At 38.0% G+C, this 16,410-nt stretch overlaps 1 protein-coding gene across 10 annotated transcripts in view; it reads left to right on the top strand.

Moving 5' to 3' along the window:
- The window catches only part of GRIP1 (glutamate receptor interacting protein 1), a 791,276-nt gene that overhangs the window by 544,673 nt on the left and 230,193 nt on the right, over positions 1-16,410 (top strand). For all 10 annotated transcript variants that reach the window (XM_049883804.1, XM_049883798.1, XM_049883799.1 and 7 more), the window contains one exon: positions 15,336-15,416. In XM_049883804.1, the coding sequence (XP_049739761.1) occupies positions 15,336-15,416 (81 nt within the window). The remainder of the gene's footprint in view (positions 1-15,335; positions 15,417-16,410) is intronic.

The following is a 16,410-nucleotide window of genomic DNA, read 5'->3' as shown; positions in this document are numbered from 1 at the left end:
TCTTGAAATGGTTGAATATCGACTAATTCTTTTTGGTATAATGGCTCTGTATATTCCTTCCATCTTCTTTTGATGCTTCCTGCGTTGTTTAATATTTTCCGCATGGAATCCTTCACTGTCGCAACTCGAGGCTTGAATTTTTTCTTCAGCTCTTTCAGCTTGAGAAACGCCGAGCGTGTTCTTCCCTTTTGGTTTTCCATCTCCAGCTCTTTCCACATGTTGTTATAATGCTTTACTTTGTCTTCTCGAGAGGCCCTTTGAAATCTTCTGTGTATGTATATATATGTACATATATATATACATATAGTGCCCAGATAGTGTGTATAAAGAAAGTAAAATATATACCTGTATAAGTAGATAGGTAGGTAGACAGATAGATAGATTTTACTCTTCATGATTTTCTTATATGGCACTGCTATTATAACTGATCTAGAAAATATAAACAATGTTTACAGTGAAAAAGATTGACCGATTTGGCTGTCAATATTGGATTTCCTGAAACTCTCTGTTTCAATATATACTGCGGTTCAGAGTTAAGTGCTTAGGAGTACCCTCCTAAAGGTTTGACAATGTGATTCTAAAATACCTTAAGACAAACTGCATGTCAGGTGAAACCGAGGCAAAGAGAGTTTCAGTTATCATAAATGGACCTCCTCTAAGGCATTATTGCTAACAGAATCCAGTATAGTTTTTATATGATTACTTTCATGATTGATATGCCCCAAAGCAGAACCAAAATTCAGTCATGAAAATGACAAACAGTGATAGAAGGAAAGGTTTCTTTTATTCTAGATGTTTGTAAATGATCATAACTCATTAGTTGAGAAATTGGAAGAGTCCTACTGAGTATAATATGACAAAATCAGCTTAAAATTAAACATTCACATTTTGTAGAGCTGTATTGCATTTTCCCTTTTTATCCTAATTAACTTTAAAAGCTGAATCTTTTTTCAGGCAAGATTTATTAAAAAAAAAAAAGTAGTGAAGTTGATGAAGTAGACATAACCTAGAAGAGTTAGACAAGCAGGTTGTTCATGAGGAAATTGTATGTCTGAATTATTTGTCTCAGAAGCAAATGAAGATACTTTTATAATCTTTGAACTATTAATTCTCTTAAAATTTTTAATTTTCGTTTTGCCACTGACAAATTGAGTGATAATGAACAGACCATTTAGTATTAATGAACTCACTAAAAACTCAGTAAAGGCTATCCCATAGGATAAAAACAAAAATATGTCAAGTAGCTGCATCTTTATTATGATAGAAAGGAGAGGGACAGTTTGAACAGCATTCAGACTGGCCTACAATGGTCAGAAACAAACCTCTTTTCTACTAATGGTGGTTTGTTTGTTCAAACCCTCTTTTTTGAGGCAGAATAGCAATACTGGCAAAAGGAGGGACTTTGATATCAGGCAGACCTGGGTTAGAATCATGTTTCTGCCACATATCAGCTATTTAGCTTAGACAAGTTTTTCACCTCCTTGAGATTCAGTTATCTCATTCATAAAAATGGAGATAATAATACCTATGAATATAAATAAATCATTGGGTGAGGCAAACTGTTAACCTGCTTGGCTGCTAACCCAGAGGTGCCTTGGAAGAAAAGTCTGGTGTTCTACTTCTGAAAAACCAGCCATTTAAAACTGTATGAAGCACAGTTCGACTCTGGCACACATGGGGTGGCTGTGAGCCAGAATCAACTGGTTGACAACTGGTTTTTGTGTGTGTATGTGTGTGCGTGTGTGTGTATGTTTTTATGAGTGTAAGAACAAATCCCTATTCAAAAATTTCATCAGGCTGGGATAAGCAGGTAATGGTTGCAAAGTAGCACTGTATCATAGAAACACGTGTTTGCTGCTGTGGAATTCTGCTGGCCCTTGTCTATTACCCTGCTTCCTTACATGCCAGATAAAGGGACAGAACCACCACCTCTTGAATATACACCAGTGCCAGTGCTTTGGGGCCTTATTTACACTATTTAATCCTCATAGTAAAACTGTGGGGTCAGCGTAAAAACCAAACCCAATGCCATCGAGTCATTTCCAACTCATAGCAACCCCCTATATTACAGAGTAGAACTGCTCCATAGGATTTTCTTGGCTGTGATTAATTATGGAATTACATCACCAGCCTTTCTTCCACGGCACCACTGGGTGGATTCGAACTACCAACCCTTTTGGTTAGCAGCTGAGTACAAACTGCACAACCCAGGGACTCAATATGGAGTAGATAATATTTCCATTTTGTAGGTGAGAAAACTAAAGCTCAGAGAGAATAAGTAACTTGTCCAAGATCACACAGCTAGTATGTGGTAGAACAGTATTTCATTATAGTGAAATGCTAGTGAACTAAAAATGATTTCAGTGTTCGTTATACAGAAATTATTTCTGGTCTAACACCCTTGTGAGGTTTTGTCTGTATAATCACTGCCTTTCACTGTAAAACCAGAAAGTATCCAAAGTAGGGCTTTAAACAGCAAAAATCATAGACTCCCTGGATTCTGACAGCTATGATAAATCCTGCTTTAATCATGCATTTAGAACACATGTCATCTGTTTGATAAGCAGTCATCTGCTATTGCTTGGCCTAGCAATGAATTAGTAAAGCAAAATATATGACAACTCAAGACATATGTATAAAATATATTATTCCCAAGACATCCAAATGTAACTTTTCCTTGGAGCAAGAAGGTGTCAGTTATAGAGAAATTGAGCTTAAATCTGAACATTTTCCAAACTAAAAACCATAAAGAAGTGAGTTCAGAGAAAGATCCTGAAATTAGCCAAGGTCAGGAGAAATGACAGCCTTGGAAAGGCTGCCTAGTAAATGTCAATTGCCTTGGCTTCAAAAGCCGCCTGTGAAATTCTTGAGTTTAACAAAGAGTCCATGCTTGTCTACCCAGTGACTGCTGCTCAGAGCCACCCCTGAGTCTAAGAACTGAGGTTGGAGTCACCTGAATTTCCTCTGTAGTGCTGGGCTTGAGGAACTAGAGGGAGAGGCAAGACAGGCTCATGATATCCTTTGCCAACCCCACAAGCCATGCCACCTTTTCTCCACTACTTTGCTAGATGTCACGTGGTCACAGATTCATTTTCCCCCCTCTGGCTACATGATCATTAATAAAAAGGTTTGAAATATTGTGAGCAACAGACCATGAGCATGTTGTCTGGAATACTAAGGGGAGAAAGAGTGTGTCCCAGTATTTATTCATTTTAAGTTGATAAACGACTTGTTCGAACCAGTTCATAAATGCTCCATCAGTAGAGAATGGTTGGCACAGAGTGGGAGTTAGAGAGATAAATTCAACCAGATTTCATCCCCTAAAACACTAGGAGCTTCTTGGCTAACAGGCCTTCTTTCAGGTGATTTGTTTATGTGCCTCAAAAACCTTGATTCTTACATCATAAATTAAACCTGGAATTCATGGCAAGGAAGTGAGTTCGAAAATTAGATGAGATGGTATTTTATTGCCTATACTGAAATTCCAGGCGATCATCAAATGCAGCCCCAAGCCCATACGCCAGTGATTTTTAGAATATGCCTGGTATTAACTGCTGCGTGAGGCTGCACCTCTCTTACTTTACATCACAAAATAAATTTCCAACAAAAAGTACATGAATCAAATTTTGTCAAGCAATATATCATGGTGGTTAAGAGCAGACTCTATAAAGACATGTAAGTTAACAGCCCAATTTATGCATCTTGCTCCCTGGGTAGATTTAAGCACAGTACTTCCCCTCTGTAAGACTCTGTCCTTATACTTCAAGCAGGACAGTGTACTTGCATAATTGCAATTGCATTGTTGTGAGTGTAGATAATGCCTACGAGGTATGAACGGAGCTCAGTACCGATCATATAGTATGCCCTCCTGCTGCAGGCTTTCATATAATTTGTTGTTGCATCTAAAATTCCTCATGGAATCTACTATTTAGGATGAACGATGGCAAATTCTTCTGTAAAACCAGGGTGCCTCTTCTAAGGTGAATTTATCTGGTTTGCAATTATGAATTTTTCTGGATTGTTGTCAGATACATATAAAGGATTAGGCTGTTGCTATCATAGAGTTAACCAGTTGTCATAGAATTAATTCTGACTCATGATGACCTCATGTGTGTCAGAGTAGAACTGCCCCCCGTAGGGTTTTCAGTGGCTGATTTATTGGAAGGAGACTCAGGCCTTTCTTCCAAGGTGCTTCTGAGTAGACTTGAACCATCAACCTTTCAATTAGCAGCCAAACACAGTACCCATTTGCATCATCCAGGGACTCACCATGAGTCGGAGTCCACTTGACAGCAAGTGACGTACCAAAAAAACCCAAACCAAACCCGTTGCCATCGAGTCAATTCCAACTCATAGCGACCCTGTAGGACAGAGTAGAACTGCCCCATATGGTTTCCAAGGAACGCCTGGTGGATCTGAACTGCCGACCTTTTTGGTTAGCAGCCGTAGCTCTTAACCACTGCAACACCAGTGTTTCCAACTGACATCCAGTTAGTGCTTAATAAATATTAGCTATAACTATTTATTTTTTTTATAACTATTTATTTTTAGTCTTGTTATTATTACCATGAAAAACTCTTCTGGTTGACTGAAGTATGCTTGAACTACTTATTAAAGTTAGCAAAAACTCAGAAGTAAAGGTCTGTAAAATTATTTAGATTACCTTAGAGAAAATTATGGCATTGATGTATAATGAAAGAAATATCTAGACATATGATTACCAGCAAATCCTAGTTTCTGTACATGTAAGTTACATCCCTTACATATGGCCAGAGTCTTCCATCTGTTGCTTACTTTTCCTTCCATGTATTTCGTACTCCAATAACTTTGGGTTAACCTATTTTCTCTATTACCACAAAGTGCCATCTCTTGTTTCTCTCTCTCTGCCTCACTGTTTTAAATATTAATGAGAATAGCCTCCTAGAAAAAGCTTTGGTTTTCCTCAGCATGTCTAAAACATCCTTCGGAGCATTGTTTCTAAGGCCACACACTTTGGACATGACGAGGGAGTTAGGAATCTGTCTTAGTTATCTAGTGCTTCTTTAACAGAAATGCCACAAGTGGATGGCTTTAACAAACAGAAACGTATTTTCTCACAGTTTAGGAGGCTAGAAGTCTGAATTCAGAGCGCCAGGCTTTCTTTCTCCATCCTTTCTGGAGTAAGGTCCTTGTCTCTTCAGCTTCTACTTGCTGTGTCCTTGGAGATCCCCATGTGTTTTGGCACCCATTTTACCCCATCTCTGCTTGCCTAACCTGTTCTTTTTATCTGTAGTAAGAGACTGACTCAAAACACACCCTACACTAATCCTGCCTCATTAACATAACAGAAAACTCATTCCCAAATGTAACCCCAGGCTTAGAGGTTAGGAATTAAAATACATATTTTTGTGGGACACAATTCAGTCCATAACAGAGTCACACAATGGATTTTAGCAGCACCTAGATAGTCACTATGAGTCGGAATCAACTCAACAGCACTGGGTTTGGTTTTTTGGTTAGGCAGTCACAGGAAAGCCTGGTGGTTAAGAGCTAAGGCTGCTAACCGAAAGCTCATCAATTTGAATCCACCGGTTGTTCCTTGGAAACCCTATGGGGCAGTTCTGTTCTGTCCTTTAGGGTCCCTGTGAGTTGGAATCGACTTCACGGCAACAGGTTTTTTTTTTTTCCAGGTAGTCACAAGTGTCCCATGTTCTTAGTCACATCAGTTACCTTGGCAAGAATGGTCTGTGTTTCTGGCTCTGAGACTTTACCCCAGGTTATAAACATATACTATGGTAGTATATACTAGTAAAACTAGTATACATTTTTCCCTTTTTATTACTCCAGGATGCTAGATATAGATTTTCAACTTGTATAAAGGAAACTGAGTCTGAACATCGGTGGTAATACTTTTTTTATATTACTTTATTTAGAAATTCTCTCGCAGTAAACCAAAAACAAACCCATTGCCATTGAATCAATTCCAACTCATAGAACCCTATAGGACAGGGTAGGACAGCCCCATAGGATTTCCAAAGCTGTGATCTTTCGCAAGCAGACTGCCAGGCCTTTCTCCCATGAAGTGGCTGGTGGATTCCAACAGGCGAGCTTTCAGCTAACAGCTGAGCACTTAACCACTGCACCACCAGGGCTCCTTTTGCCAGCAGTAGTGATTATCTAATCATTTATTTTTATGAAGTAATTTGCCAGCAATTGACATTTGTTGCAGTTGACACTAAACTTTAAGAGGTTAAGAAGGAAAAAAAAAAAAGGAAGAAGAAAATCAGAAGACCTCAAAGTTGCCTGAGCTCTAAAATTTCATCATGTCACTGATTGTAAGAGAAACAGGTGAAGGCTTTAAAGGCTGTTTTCTCCATAATCAACCCTAGAGGGAAAAGCTCCACCCCAGAGACAGAAGTGAATCATTCTTTATCGAATGACACCCAGTGTTCTTTCCCACCCTGGCCCAAGATTTAGATCCCCTAAAATAAAGTAATCCTGATGGCATTTTACTTTCCCTTGGTTTTTTTTTTTTTTTTCCCTATCAGATTTGACCTCATTCTAGCAACTATCATATTGAAAATTTCTAAATGTAGAAAACTTCACAGCAAAATCATGTAGAAGAGAATCATAGGTCTTAAAGAGCCTTTATTTAACAAAAAATACAATATTTTTCTCTACAATTTACATCATAATGCAAAAAAGGTCCTAGAGGGGACATAGTTAAAGTGATATAAGTAATCAAAAAGTATAATCATTTAAGTGATCTAATTTTTAATCTGGTCATCATCGTCATTAACCAAAAAAAAAGCCAAACCCATTGCCGTTGAGTCGATTCCGACTCATAGCGTCATCGTTATTAGACTGTTAAAAAAAAAAAAAAAAAAAACACCATCAATGTTTTTCATGAAGTAAGGACATTTTAAATATTTTGCTTCATGAGTTCTTACTCAAGAAGACCTAAGTGCTATTTTAAGTTATTTTCCCCCAAATTTACTCCAGTCTAAGTTGTGATCAAGATAAATTAAAATAACTATTTAATCTCCTTTTATTTATTGGTCAAAAAATTGAGGGAAACTTTTCTCTAAATGTCTTCTTTTAATTCCATCACTCAGCTCTAGTTTCTATTACATAAAACCAAACACTAATTTTTTATGTCCCTCCAAAAATGTTCCAGTATAGGTAACTTGTTTATACCCACATAAAGATCCCTGGTGGTACAATGGTTAAGCACTCGGCTGCTAACTAGAAGGCTGACAGTTTGAATCCACCAGGAGCTCCAAGGGAGAAAAGACCTGCTGATCTGTTCCCCTAAGGATTAGAGCCTGGGAAACCCTGTGAGGCAATTCTATTCTGTCATATGTGGTCGTTAGGAGTCAGAATTGACTCAACAGCACACAGCACAACAACATACCCACATAAATGCATTTTTTTCCGAAGAATGGTGCGCTTTTTAAACAAGAATTTGCAAATGTAGTTGTAAATAGCCAATACGCACTACCCTGAGGTAGTTCATATTTTTCTCCAGATTTTTATTCTAATGCTAAGAACTTATTGAACATATTAATATTTCCTAGTGTGAGACTGCCATAGCGAGAATGCCAACTGGCATAATCTAATGGCTAAGCCAAGTGTTTTGAGTATATAAACCTCCCCACCATGTAGAAATTGTGGAAGCTGTACTGAATGTGTAAGACTTTCAAAGTTTTAAGTTGGGATCTGATACCGTAATGAAAATAAGCTTTATAGAATAGAGTCTGGCCCTCTAGAAATTTGAATTCTGTGGTAATGAGGCAGGTCTGTGACTGTGTGACTGCCATGACTCTTGCTCATCTGTCCTTGCTGGAAACAATATGAGGAAGGAGCATAGGGGTTATCATTTGTGATTCAGACATTTCAATAGGAATGCCAGAGGCAAAAAATGTGCAACTTCACGCTCATCAATTTCAGAGAGGATTTACAAGTTAACCTGCCTTGAGATATTACTCTTTCTGAAGGCCTGCAGGCATCATCAAGAAGCACAGTTACCACAGACACTTCCGCGAGGTTGACCAGATGCTCAAGGGGTGCCCTGGTCCTATATTTATCCCTCTTCGTAGATCAGAGGTCTGGTTCTTTGCTGGAAGCTTCCCTGGTTCCGAGAGAGCCGTGCAAATGCAAGGAAGAAAACTCTGCATCTGAAGAGAAAGCATCTAAGGAGCTAGTGCCATCTTCCCCAGATCTCTTATTATGAGGCAGGAAGTGACTTCCCATTTTCAGCTGCCCTTTGCTAGCTAGGTCCTTGGGTGGCATTTCCAATGGCAGTATTTTAATATTTCTCCTCTTTCCACCCTAAAGTGTAAGTTGACTATTAAATTATTATTACAATCAATTGCCCAGTTCATCGGACTTTAGATGTATCCAGAACCCCTATAACTCAGCCATTTTAGAACTGTTGAAGGGTTTAAGGTAGATCAGGAAGAGATGGAATTCACTTGAAACCATAACATTGCAACAGTTTCCTTACCATTTGAGGAAGTCACTCCATAACCACCTTGATAAATGCAGTGTTGGAGCTCTGGAAATACTATTGGAGACATTCTGGCACTGACACGACCAGAAGAGACATCAGGACAGGTGTAGGCTCACTACCTGTGCACCTTCTGTCGTTCTTATCAGTTGGAGCAGAGCTTTCCATACTTGAGTATACACGCAAACCACCTGAGATTTTGTTAAACGCAGATTCTGTAGGTCTAGGGTGGGGCCTGAGATTCAGCATTACTGATAAGCTCCTGGGTGATGCCCATGCTGCTGGTCCATGGACCACATTGTGAATATCAAGAAGTTAGGTAATGGATGAGTGAGGGAGAGCAATGGTGTTGTATACAAACAGGCCTCCACAAACACAAGCCATGTGGTTGACATTCTTCTTAGCTGTAGTATTTAATCCCTGAAATGGTTATGAAATTGTGATTAATGTAATTTTTATAGGCCACTCTGTCATTGTTAAGGAACCACTGTACATTTGTTTTTAAAATGAAGTTGTGCTCTATTTGGATGACTTTTTTTAAATATTCCAAAGCAAAAAGACCTGGTCCCTTTAAGAATAGAAGGCACATCTGTGTCTGAATGGTAAAACTCTAAGGAAACCTGCAGAGTCGAGGATAGAAATTAATGTCATGCAGATGCAAAACAAATAACAAAAGAGTAGAGGGGAAGTGGATGGATGAGGGGGAGAAATCATCTCTTGATAGGTAAGAGGCTGCTCTGATGGAACAGCACGCTGCCTCCACCTCCTGCCATCAAGCTCGCATCATTCCTGCTCCCTTCCGGTTTGAGCCTAGCTGTGTGGGCCGGTTTATCGGGTTAGGAAAGGAGATAGAAATTAATTCGTTCTCAATAATTGGTTGTAAGCAGGTATGGTATTGTGTGATACTCCAAAGCGATGGAGCTAAAAGTTTATATAGGACCCAGGAGCCTTTGGACTCTAGGAAAGATAGAGGGTGTACCTTTTCCTTGGCCCTGGAAAGACAGAATTATTTTAATCGAGGTTTAAGAACTATTTAGGCTTGAAGAAGGCTATTTGGCCAAATCTTTGAGTTTGTATTTCTTTAAATTATGCAGGACACTGTATTTGTCATTATACATGATTTTAATAAAAAGAGAAGAGATAATTAAGTTCTACTGTCAAAACCCTCTGACAGCTAATCCTACAGGAAGTCTTTTATTTTTTTACACTGACGTCAAACCACCAAGGCAGCAAAGTGAACTGGAGGCTTAGTGCCTCATACAGCAAAATACCTGTGATACAGTCACGCTCAGCTGGGATAAGAGGTTCACAGGACCCAAGTGCTGAAAATATCGTAGTTCTCCACCGTATAAAATCCCCATGCTAGCTAAAAATTAAAATGGCTGGTTTCTAGATTTTCTGATGGCAAAATTCTGCGTAAATTCATTGTGGTTGATCTCCCTTTCTCTTCTCATACTCCGGCTCCACCAGCACCCTAAGCTCAGCAGCTCCCTGGGGGTAATGCACTATGTTTCTGTCTCAATCCTGTGAAGTAATAAAGATTATGCAACCACCATTCCACTTAATGTTTACTATCTTTTATCCACTTTGATTCAGTTTCTTAGTTTGCACATAGTAGGCACTAAAGTTGGTGGAATTGAGTTCAAGTAACAGATTATTTCCTTTGCAATGGACTTCATTTTGTTCACTCAGGGAAAACCAAGTTTTCTTCTGAGCTTGTAATGACGTGCACGAGCTGTGGCTTGAGCTGCCTGTCTCCCTGCTGCCAGGAAATTCTCATGATGTTTAACTGCACAAAGTGCCTTTTTTTTCTAATGAAGAAGTTAAGGGCTCTGCTGGCTTAGCAGGTGCATCAATTGCATAAAAGTAGTTGCTTGGAATTGTTTAGCATAGGCTGATTAGTCTCAGCCAGAGGAGATTAATCTTTTTTTTTTTCCTTCAACAAAGCCGTGAACACAGCTAGAGAATCCTGAAATCATAGTCATATCTTGTTACTCTAGGAAGCTTAGCCCCGGTAACGGGAGAGGCAGGAGATGGAGAGAGCCAGCGTGATGACACATGGATGCTATTTGATGCCAGGCAACCATTTAAGAACACGAGAACATGAACGGACCTGAGTCCATTCCTCAAGATGTGACTCTCCCACTCCAGCATGGGCTTTGGTTCCTGCTGTTTGCTTTCCAACTTTGTAAATGCCAGCTTCACTTGGAACACGTAATCAAAACAAATGAACAGCATTTGCCTCCTCTGTGTTTGGCACATGAGGAGACTGACCAAATTGGAGGGAATGAGGGAGACAGATGGTCCCCCCCCGCCACTCCATTGTTCCACTTCTGTTTTAAATGTACGCTTGACTAAGCCATTTCCGGGCCTCCGTCAGTGTCAATTCTCCCCACTAATGCAGGGCATTTTTCATAGCCCCATGGGATGTCACTATAAAAGGGACCCATGCTATTCCTTGTTATGTCCCATATGCAGTGGGAGGTGATCACTGTGTGACAGTGATTATCTAGCTGCTAAAATGTCATTCAAAAAGGCAGACAGTTTTGATACCCTGAGATGCCCTTAATGATTGCCTACAGCATTCATTTTACTAAGAAATAGCTTACCAGCTGAATGCCTGTTTTGCCCCTGTATAATGACTTAAAATAATATGCTTCACCTTCAAAGCCAAAGCTGGGAGTCTGGTATGAAAATCAGAAATCCTTTATTTAGAGGCAGCATTTTCCAACAAATCCCTCTGTAATTAGAATGAATATGAAAGAAAATATATTTTAATATTGGTTTTGTAAAGAATCAGCGGTATTTTGGCTGTTGTTTTGTTTTAAATTTTCTTATTTTGGTGAAAATGTACACAGCCAAAGATACAGCATTTCAACGATTTCTACACGTACAATTCAGTAACATCGGTTACATTCTTCAAGTTGCACTACCATTCTTGCTGTCCTTTTTCAAATTATTCCACCACCTTTATCTTAAACTCACTGCCCTCTAAGCTTCCCATCCAGCCTTTTGAATTGCCATTGTCAATCTGATCTCACATAGATAAATTTTTAAAAGAGCACCATGCTCAAAACAGATATACTTTACTACTTAAGATAAGCTATTTTTTGGTTCAAGGAGGACTTCAGGGAATCATTTGGGGTTAAGATTTAAAGTTTGAAGATTATCTCAGGGCAATAGGTTCAGGGGCTCATCTAGCCTCAATGGCTGCAGAAAGTCTAGAAAGAATCACAGATTTTTAACATACAGTAAGTCAGTGCTGGGTGATGACTTGACTTTAGAAGGAATAGGCTATAAATCTAGAAAAAGAAAATCAGGAGTAAAGTGTGGTTCATGACAAATGTTCACAGGCTGCTTCTTTACAATGAATGCTCTAGTTTAAAAAGTTGAATATAATTCATTCATCCATCTGCGCATATTTAATGAATGCCTACTATGTGCCAGGTATTGTTCTAGATATATTATCTACTGGTTGATTCCTTTCCTTGTTATTTGATCTGTTACTTATTTATGTAACTGGATGGAATTTGAAAGTCTGGTGTCTCCCTGATAAAACAAAGGAAAAGTATTAGCATACATCTTATAATTTAGTGAACATTTTGAAGCCCATACTGGAAAAGTGAGTTGTATTTAAACAAACAAAAAAATGTTCATTCAAAAAAGTGAATTGGAAAAGTAAAAGTCAGTTCTATAGCAAAATGTAAGTGTATTTCACTTTAGACAAGTATGTGGGGCTGAGGGTGAGAAATGAAGTCTGTACACTTACACCCAAAAAGAATTGACTGTGATTGTTCATTTTCATAAGCTTCTTCATGTTTAGGAACTGACTTATACTGTGCTAGGTCTCTGCTGATATGGAGTGTCCCGTCACTTACCTTTGTAATACTGAATTCTACATGGGATCTGATGAACTTTCAAATTTCATTTTCCCACCAACGGCAAATAAGATAAAGATGAAAGAGCATGGAAATAAGAATAAAAGAAATTCAGATTATAGATTCAGTTTAGATGTCTGTCTTTCTATGAATTTACCTCTCTGGGCCTCAGTCCCGACTATAAAATGAAAGAATGGCCTAGATCATCCCTTATAACATGAAGCTCTAGAGATATATCTACAAATCTGTTAAAGTGCTGTTAAGGAACACATGAAAAGACCATGATAGAAACCTCCATAGCTCTGTATGACTTTATGCTCAAGGATGTAAAATATACCCTAGACATTGTCCTTGTCCTTTAGGATCCTATTATGGAGCCATTGACCCCTGATTTATTCAGTGTCTCCACTCTATTTCTATTTTCAACCAAAGTTTGAATCAAGAATTGACTTATAGTAAATCACATCAAAAGAGCTGATACTCATTCTGTGATGGGGAGCTTTTTTATAAAAGACCCACAATTCCTCTAAAGTATTTAAAATAGAGAGATATTCTTAGGAAAAGTTTCTTTAAAAATCAAGTACTAAATTGGTCTGTGCTGCTCTGTTGCTATGCTGTCCTTAACTCTCATGATAAATGTTGTCAAGACTCTGCCTTACTTCCAATAGGAATTATTGCTTTCACCTTGATTGACTTTGGCAAGCTATTTTTAGATAATATTGAACTTATTTCAAGCAATACAACTTTTGGCTTCAAGATAATTGTTTACTTTAGCCTCTGCTCAGTAAGGACACTCTTGATCCTCGGAATGAGGGTAAGAGCTGGGGAATGGAGATGCAGAGAAAGGCCAGGGAGCCATCTATAATTCAGTTTCAACCTTTTAAGGATGTGTATAACCAGACTATCTCAGCTCTAAATCAAGGAAATTGTTTTCAAATATAAATGAGAAAACAATTTTACCAGGGTTGACTACTTCTGTAATACAAACTAGGTAAATTTCTTTGAAAATGGCTTCTTAAAATAGAGCATCAAGTAGAAATAACCCCACAGTCCCTTAGACAAAATCCCTTGTTGCCCTTTAAGAAAATCAACACTGGATTCAACCCAAGACTTATTGGTTTGGAATCGTGACAAACTGAAGCTGAGGGAAGTCTTTGGGCTTCCAAAAATGCTGTTCCTAAACTTGGTTGTTATGATCTCTGTCTCCTTATGCAATGCTTTGTACTCGTAAATACAGTTTCAAAGTCATGCATAATAAAAGGAAATAGATTTTAAAATCAGTGTTACAGAGAATCCCAGATTTTAACATATTGTCGGTTTGTTTTTTTTTTAATAGATCCTATATAAACTGCCACTGTAAGAAGAACAACCAAATATGTGAGAATGGTGGGGCGACTGGAGACTTTTTGTAGTGTAATACTCATACTTTGTTGCGTGGTCTGTAATTATACTCAAAATTGTGTTTGAAAAAGGGAAGAGTCAGAGAAGTGGTATACTGCTTCATGAGCAAAAATGATTCTGTGGGTTGTATTGGTATCTGAAAGTTGGTATTTTATTGTTATGGTTGGAAGAATATAAAGAATTGTGTGACAAATGGGATGTAAACATGAAACAGTGTGACTTCAGTTTTTTAAGTTAATTGCAGCTTACGGCTTTGTCAATCTTTTCTTTATGTCATTGTTTGTAAAGACCTTGTTTGTTTTATGAAGAAATCCTGAATCATTTCAACCGGAAGCACATCCTGAAGAGGAATCTAGTTGCTCAATTTTGAAAACAAGCCACTAAGTTGGGGGAATTACTGTTTTCGGATGATAAAGCTTTGTTGTGGAATTAAATCCTATTTAATAGCTTTCCAAGCACAATACAGCTCTTTCTAATCCTTTAATGATTTCCTATTTAAAAAAACAAACAAACAAATCTCAGTGTGGCCAGAAGCAACATTTGGGTCAGCTAGCTTGACTGGATATGCTAGATAATTTTATACTATGTTTATTCAGGCCGTAGACATCCTATTCTTGAACCTTTTTAAAGTTGCTACTCAAATATCTTTTTCGTTTTACAGACATAACCCTCCCTCATCCAAACCAGGAAGAATTCTTCCTTTCTATTTTATGTCTAATATTTGCCATGCTAGATCATTACTGCTTTCCAAGCCAGAGCAAATTCCTTCCCGGATTTAAAAAAGAGAAAAACTACTGTGACTCTGAAGGATCCATCAACTCTATGATCTTCTCACCTAACTTGCACAGATATACTGAGCTTTACTCTTTCACTCTTTCGGTTACTCTTTTTATGGTGCTGCAGATTATTTTCATCTCTTTCTAAAAGAGTCCTAATAAGCTCATTGCAATATACTTCCTCTTATACCAAACCATCCTTCTTCCCTTTTCTTAACCCAGCTTCTCTACTCTTACCTCTGAAGGTACCTCTCCATCCATTTTGCACTGGATGCCAGTTTATACACTGGGAGGAACCCACTAACTCCATGTGTCTTTATTCCCTCGCAATGTGGTACTAACACTGTCTTCTTCTTATCTGAAATATAACCTTTCCTTCTATTTCTTTTGTTCTTGTTCTTGATTATTCTTAGTGCCCATTGAGCCATTTTATTCCTTCTTTATCTTCCTGTTACTGGTATTCACCAATACTTATTTATCAATGAATGTAGGAGACAAGCAAATAATTTGTATACTTCTTACCACATTATAAATGTTTTCACATGCACTATTGCTTTTGACCTTGACAACCCTAAGGGGTGGAAAAGAAAGTATGCTCTTCTTTTATAGGGGAAGAAACTGATGTTCAAAATGTTTTAAATGACTTGTCCCACAGCTAAACCAAGGCTAGAATCCAGGTCTACCAACTCTTTCTACTGTTTCTTTCTGCAAAAGGATTGCAGTCCATTAAAAGTCTTCACTACACTAGAAACTGGATGGAAATTAACCAAACCCTTCGTTGTACCTTTGCAGATGAGAGTCCCTACACTAAATCCGCCAGCCAGACAAAGCCGCCTGATGGAGCATTGGCTGTGAGGAGACAGAGCATCCCAGGTTAGACCAGACTGTTGGATTTTTCAGCTGTTTTATTTTTGAACCCTGTTATTTGGTGATCCTTAGTAATTCCAACTTGGTAATAAGAATCATGTTATTTCACAGAGCTTAGAATGCATTCTGTACAACTTGTTCAAAAAACAATTTCCATAAAAGGTAGACTTTGGAAAAGCTTGCCAGCTTGTGAGAATTCATCTAGTGTACAAATCCTTTGTAACATGACTTGAATTTATATCAACTCTCACTCATTCACTTACTCTCACCTCTTCTTTTGGAGAATGACTTTCGCAGCAGCATCTATTTCTTTACCGAGAAATACCCAGCAGAACAAAGGAGTTCAAAATCACTGTAGCAGATCATGGATGTGCTGAATAAAATATTATTCCTTTCTTCTCATCTCTTCGAACCTATATTTACTTCCGTTAGACAACTTGTAAAATTCTGGGACTTTTTTTCTGTATGAAGCTTAAGGTTCTTGTCATACCAAATAAATGATGTGCATGTTTTTCCAACAAAACCTTTTGGAGAAATATTTTTAAATGCCTGGACCCTAAAACTTCAATATTTAGGAGCTTTGAATTTGAAAATGACACAAAACCATGCCAATTCTAAAATTAAACCGAGAAGAAAATTCAGAAAATTAGTCTTTTTCTGTACTAGATAATTCATGGGGTGAGGGGAAAATATTTGTGGAAGCAACTATACTTAAGAAAAAGATTAAAAGTATTAATACATTTAAACATTTATTTTAAAAAGTAATGTATCTATATACTTTACACAAGCAAATTGTTTACAGCGAAACCTTAGCTCCCCAATTTTAAAGTATAGTAGTCTTAGCAATTCAGGAGAAACAAAACAGTATTTCCAACATCAAATTGAATGGTTTGGCAAATTTGTCAGTGAAAAGGGAATTTTCTGTTTGAACAGAGATCAAGATGAGTCCAGTTTCTGAGCAACTGTGTTCATTTATTTCTACAAGAGCAACATGTAGTTA

Source organism: Elephas maximus, chromosome 4 (assembly GCF_024166365.1).
Source record: "Elephas maximus indicus isolate mEleMax1 chromosome 4, mEleMax1 primary haplotype, whole genome shotgun sequence".
NCBI lineage: Eukaryota > Metazoa > Chordata > Mammalia > Proboscidea > Elephantidae > Elephas > Elephas maximus.
This window is presented reverse-complemented; position numbering and strand designations above follow the sequence as displayed.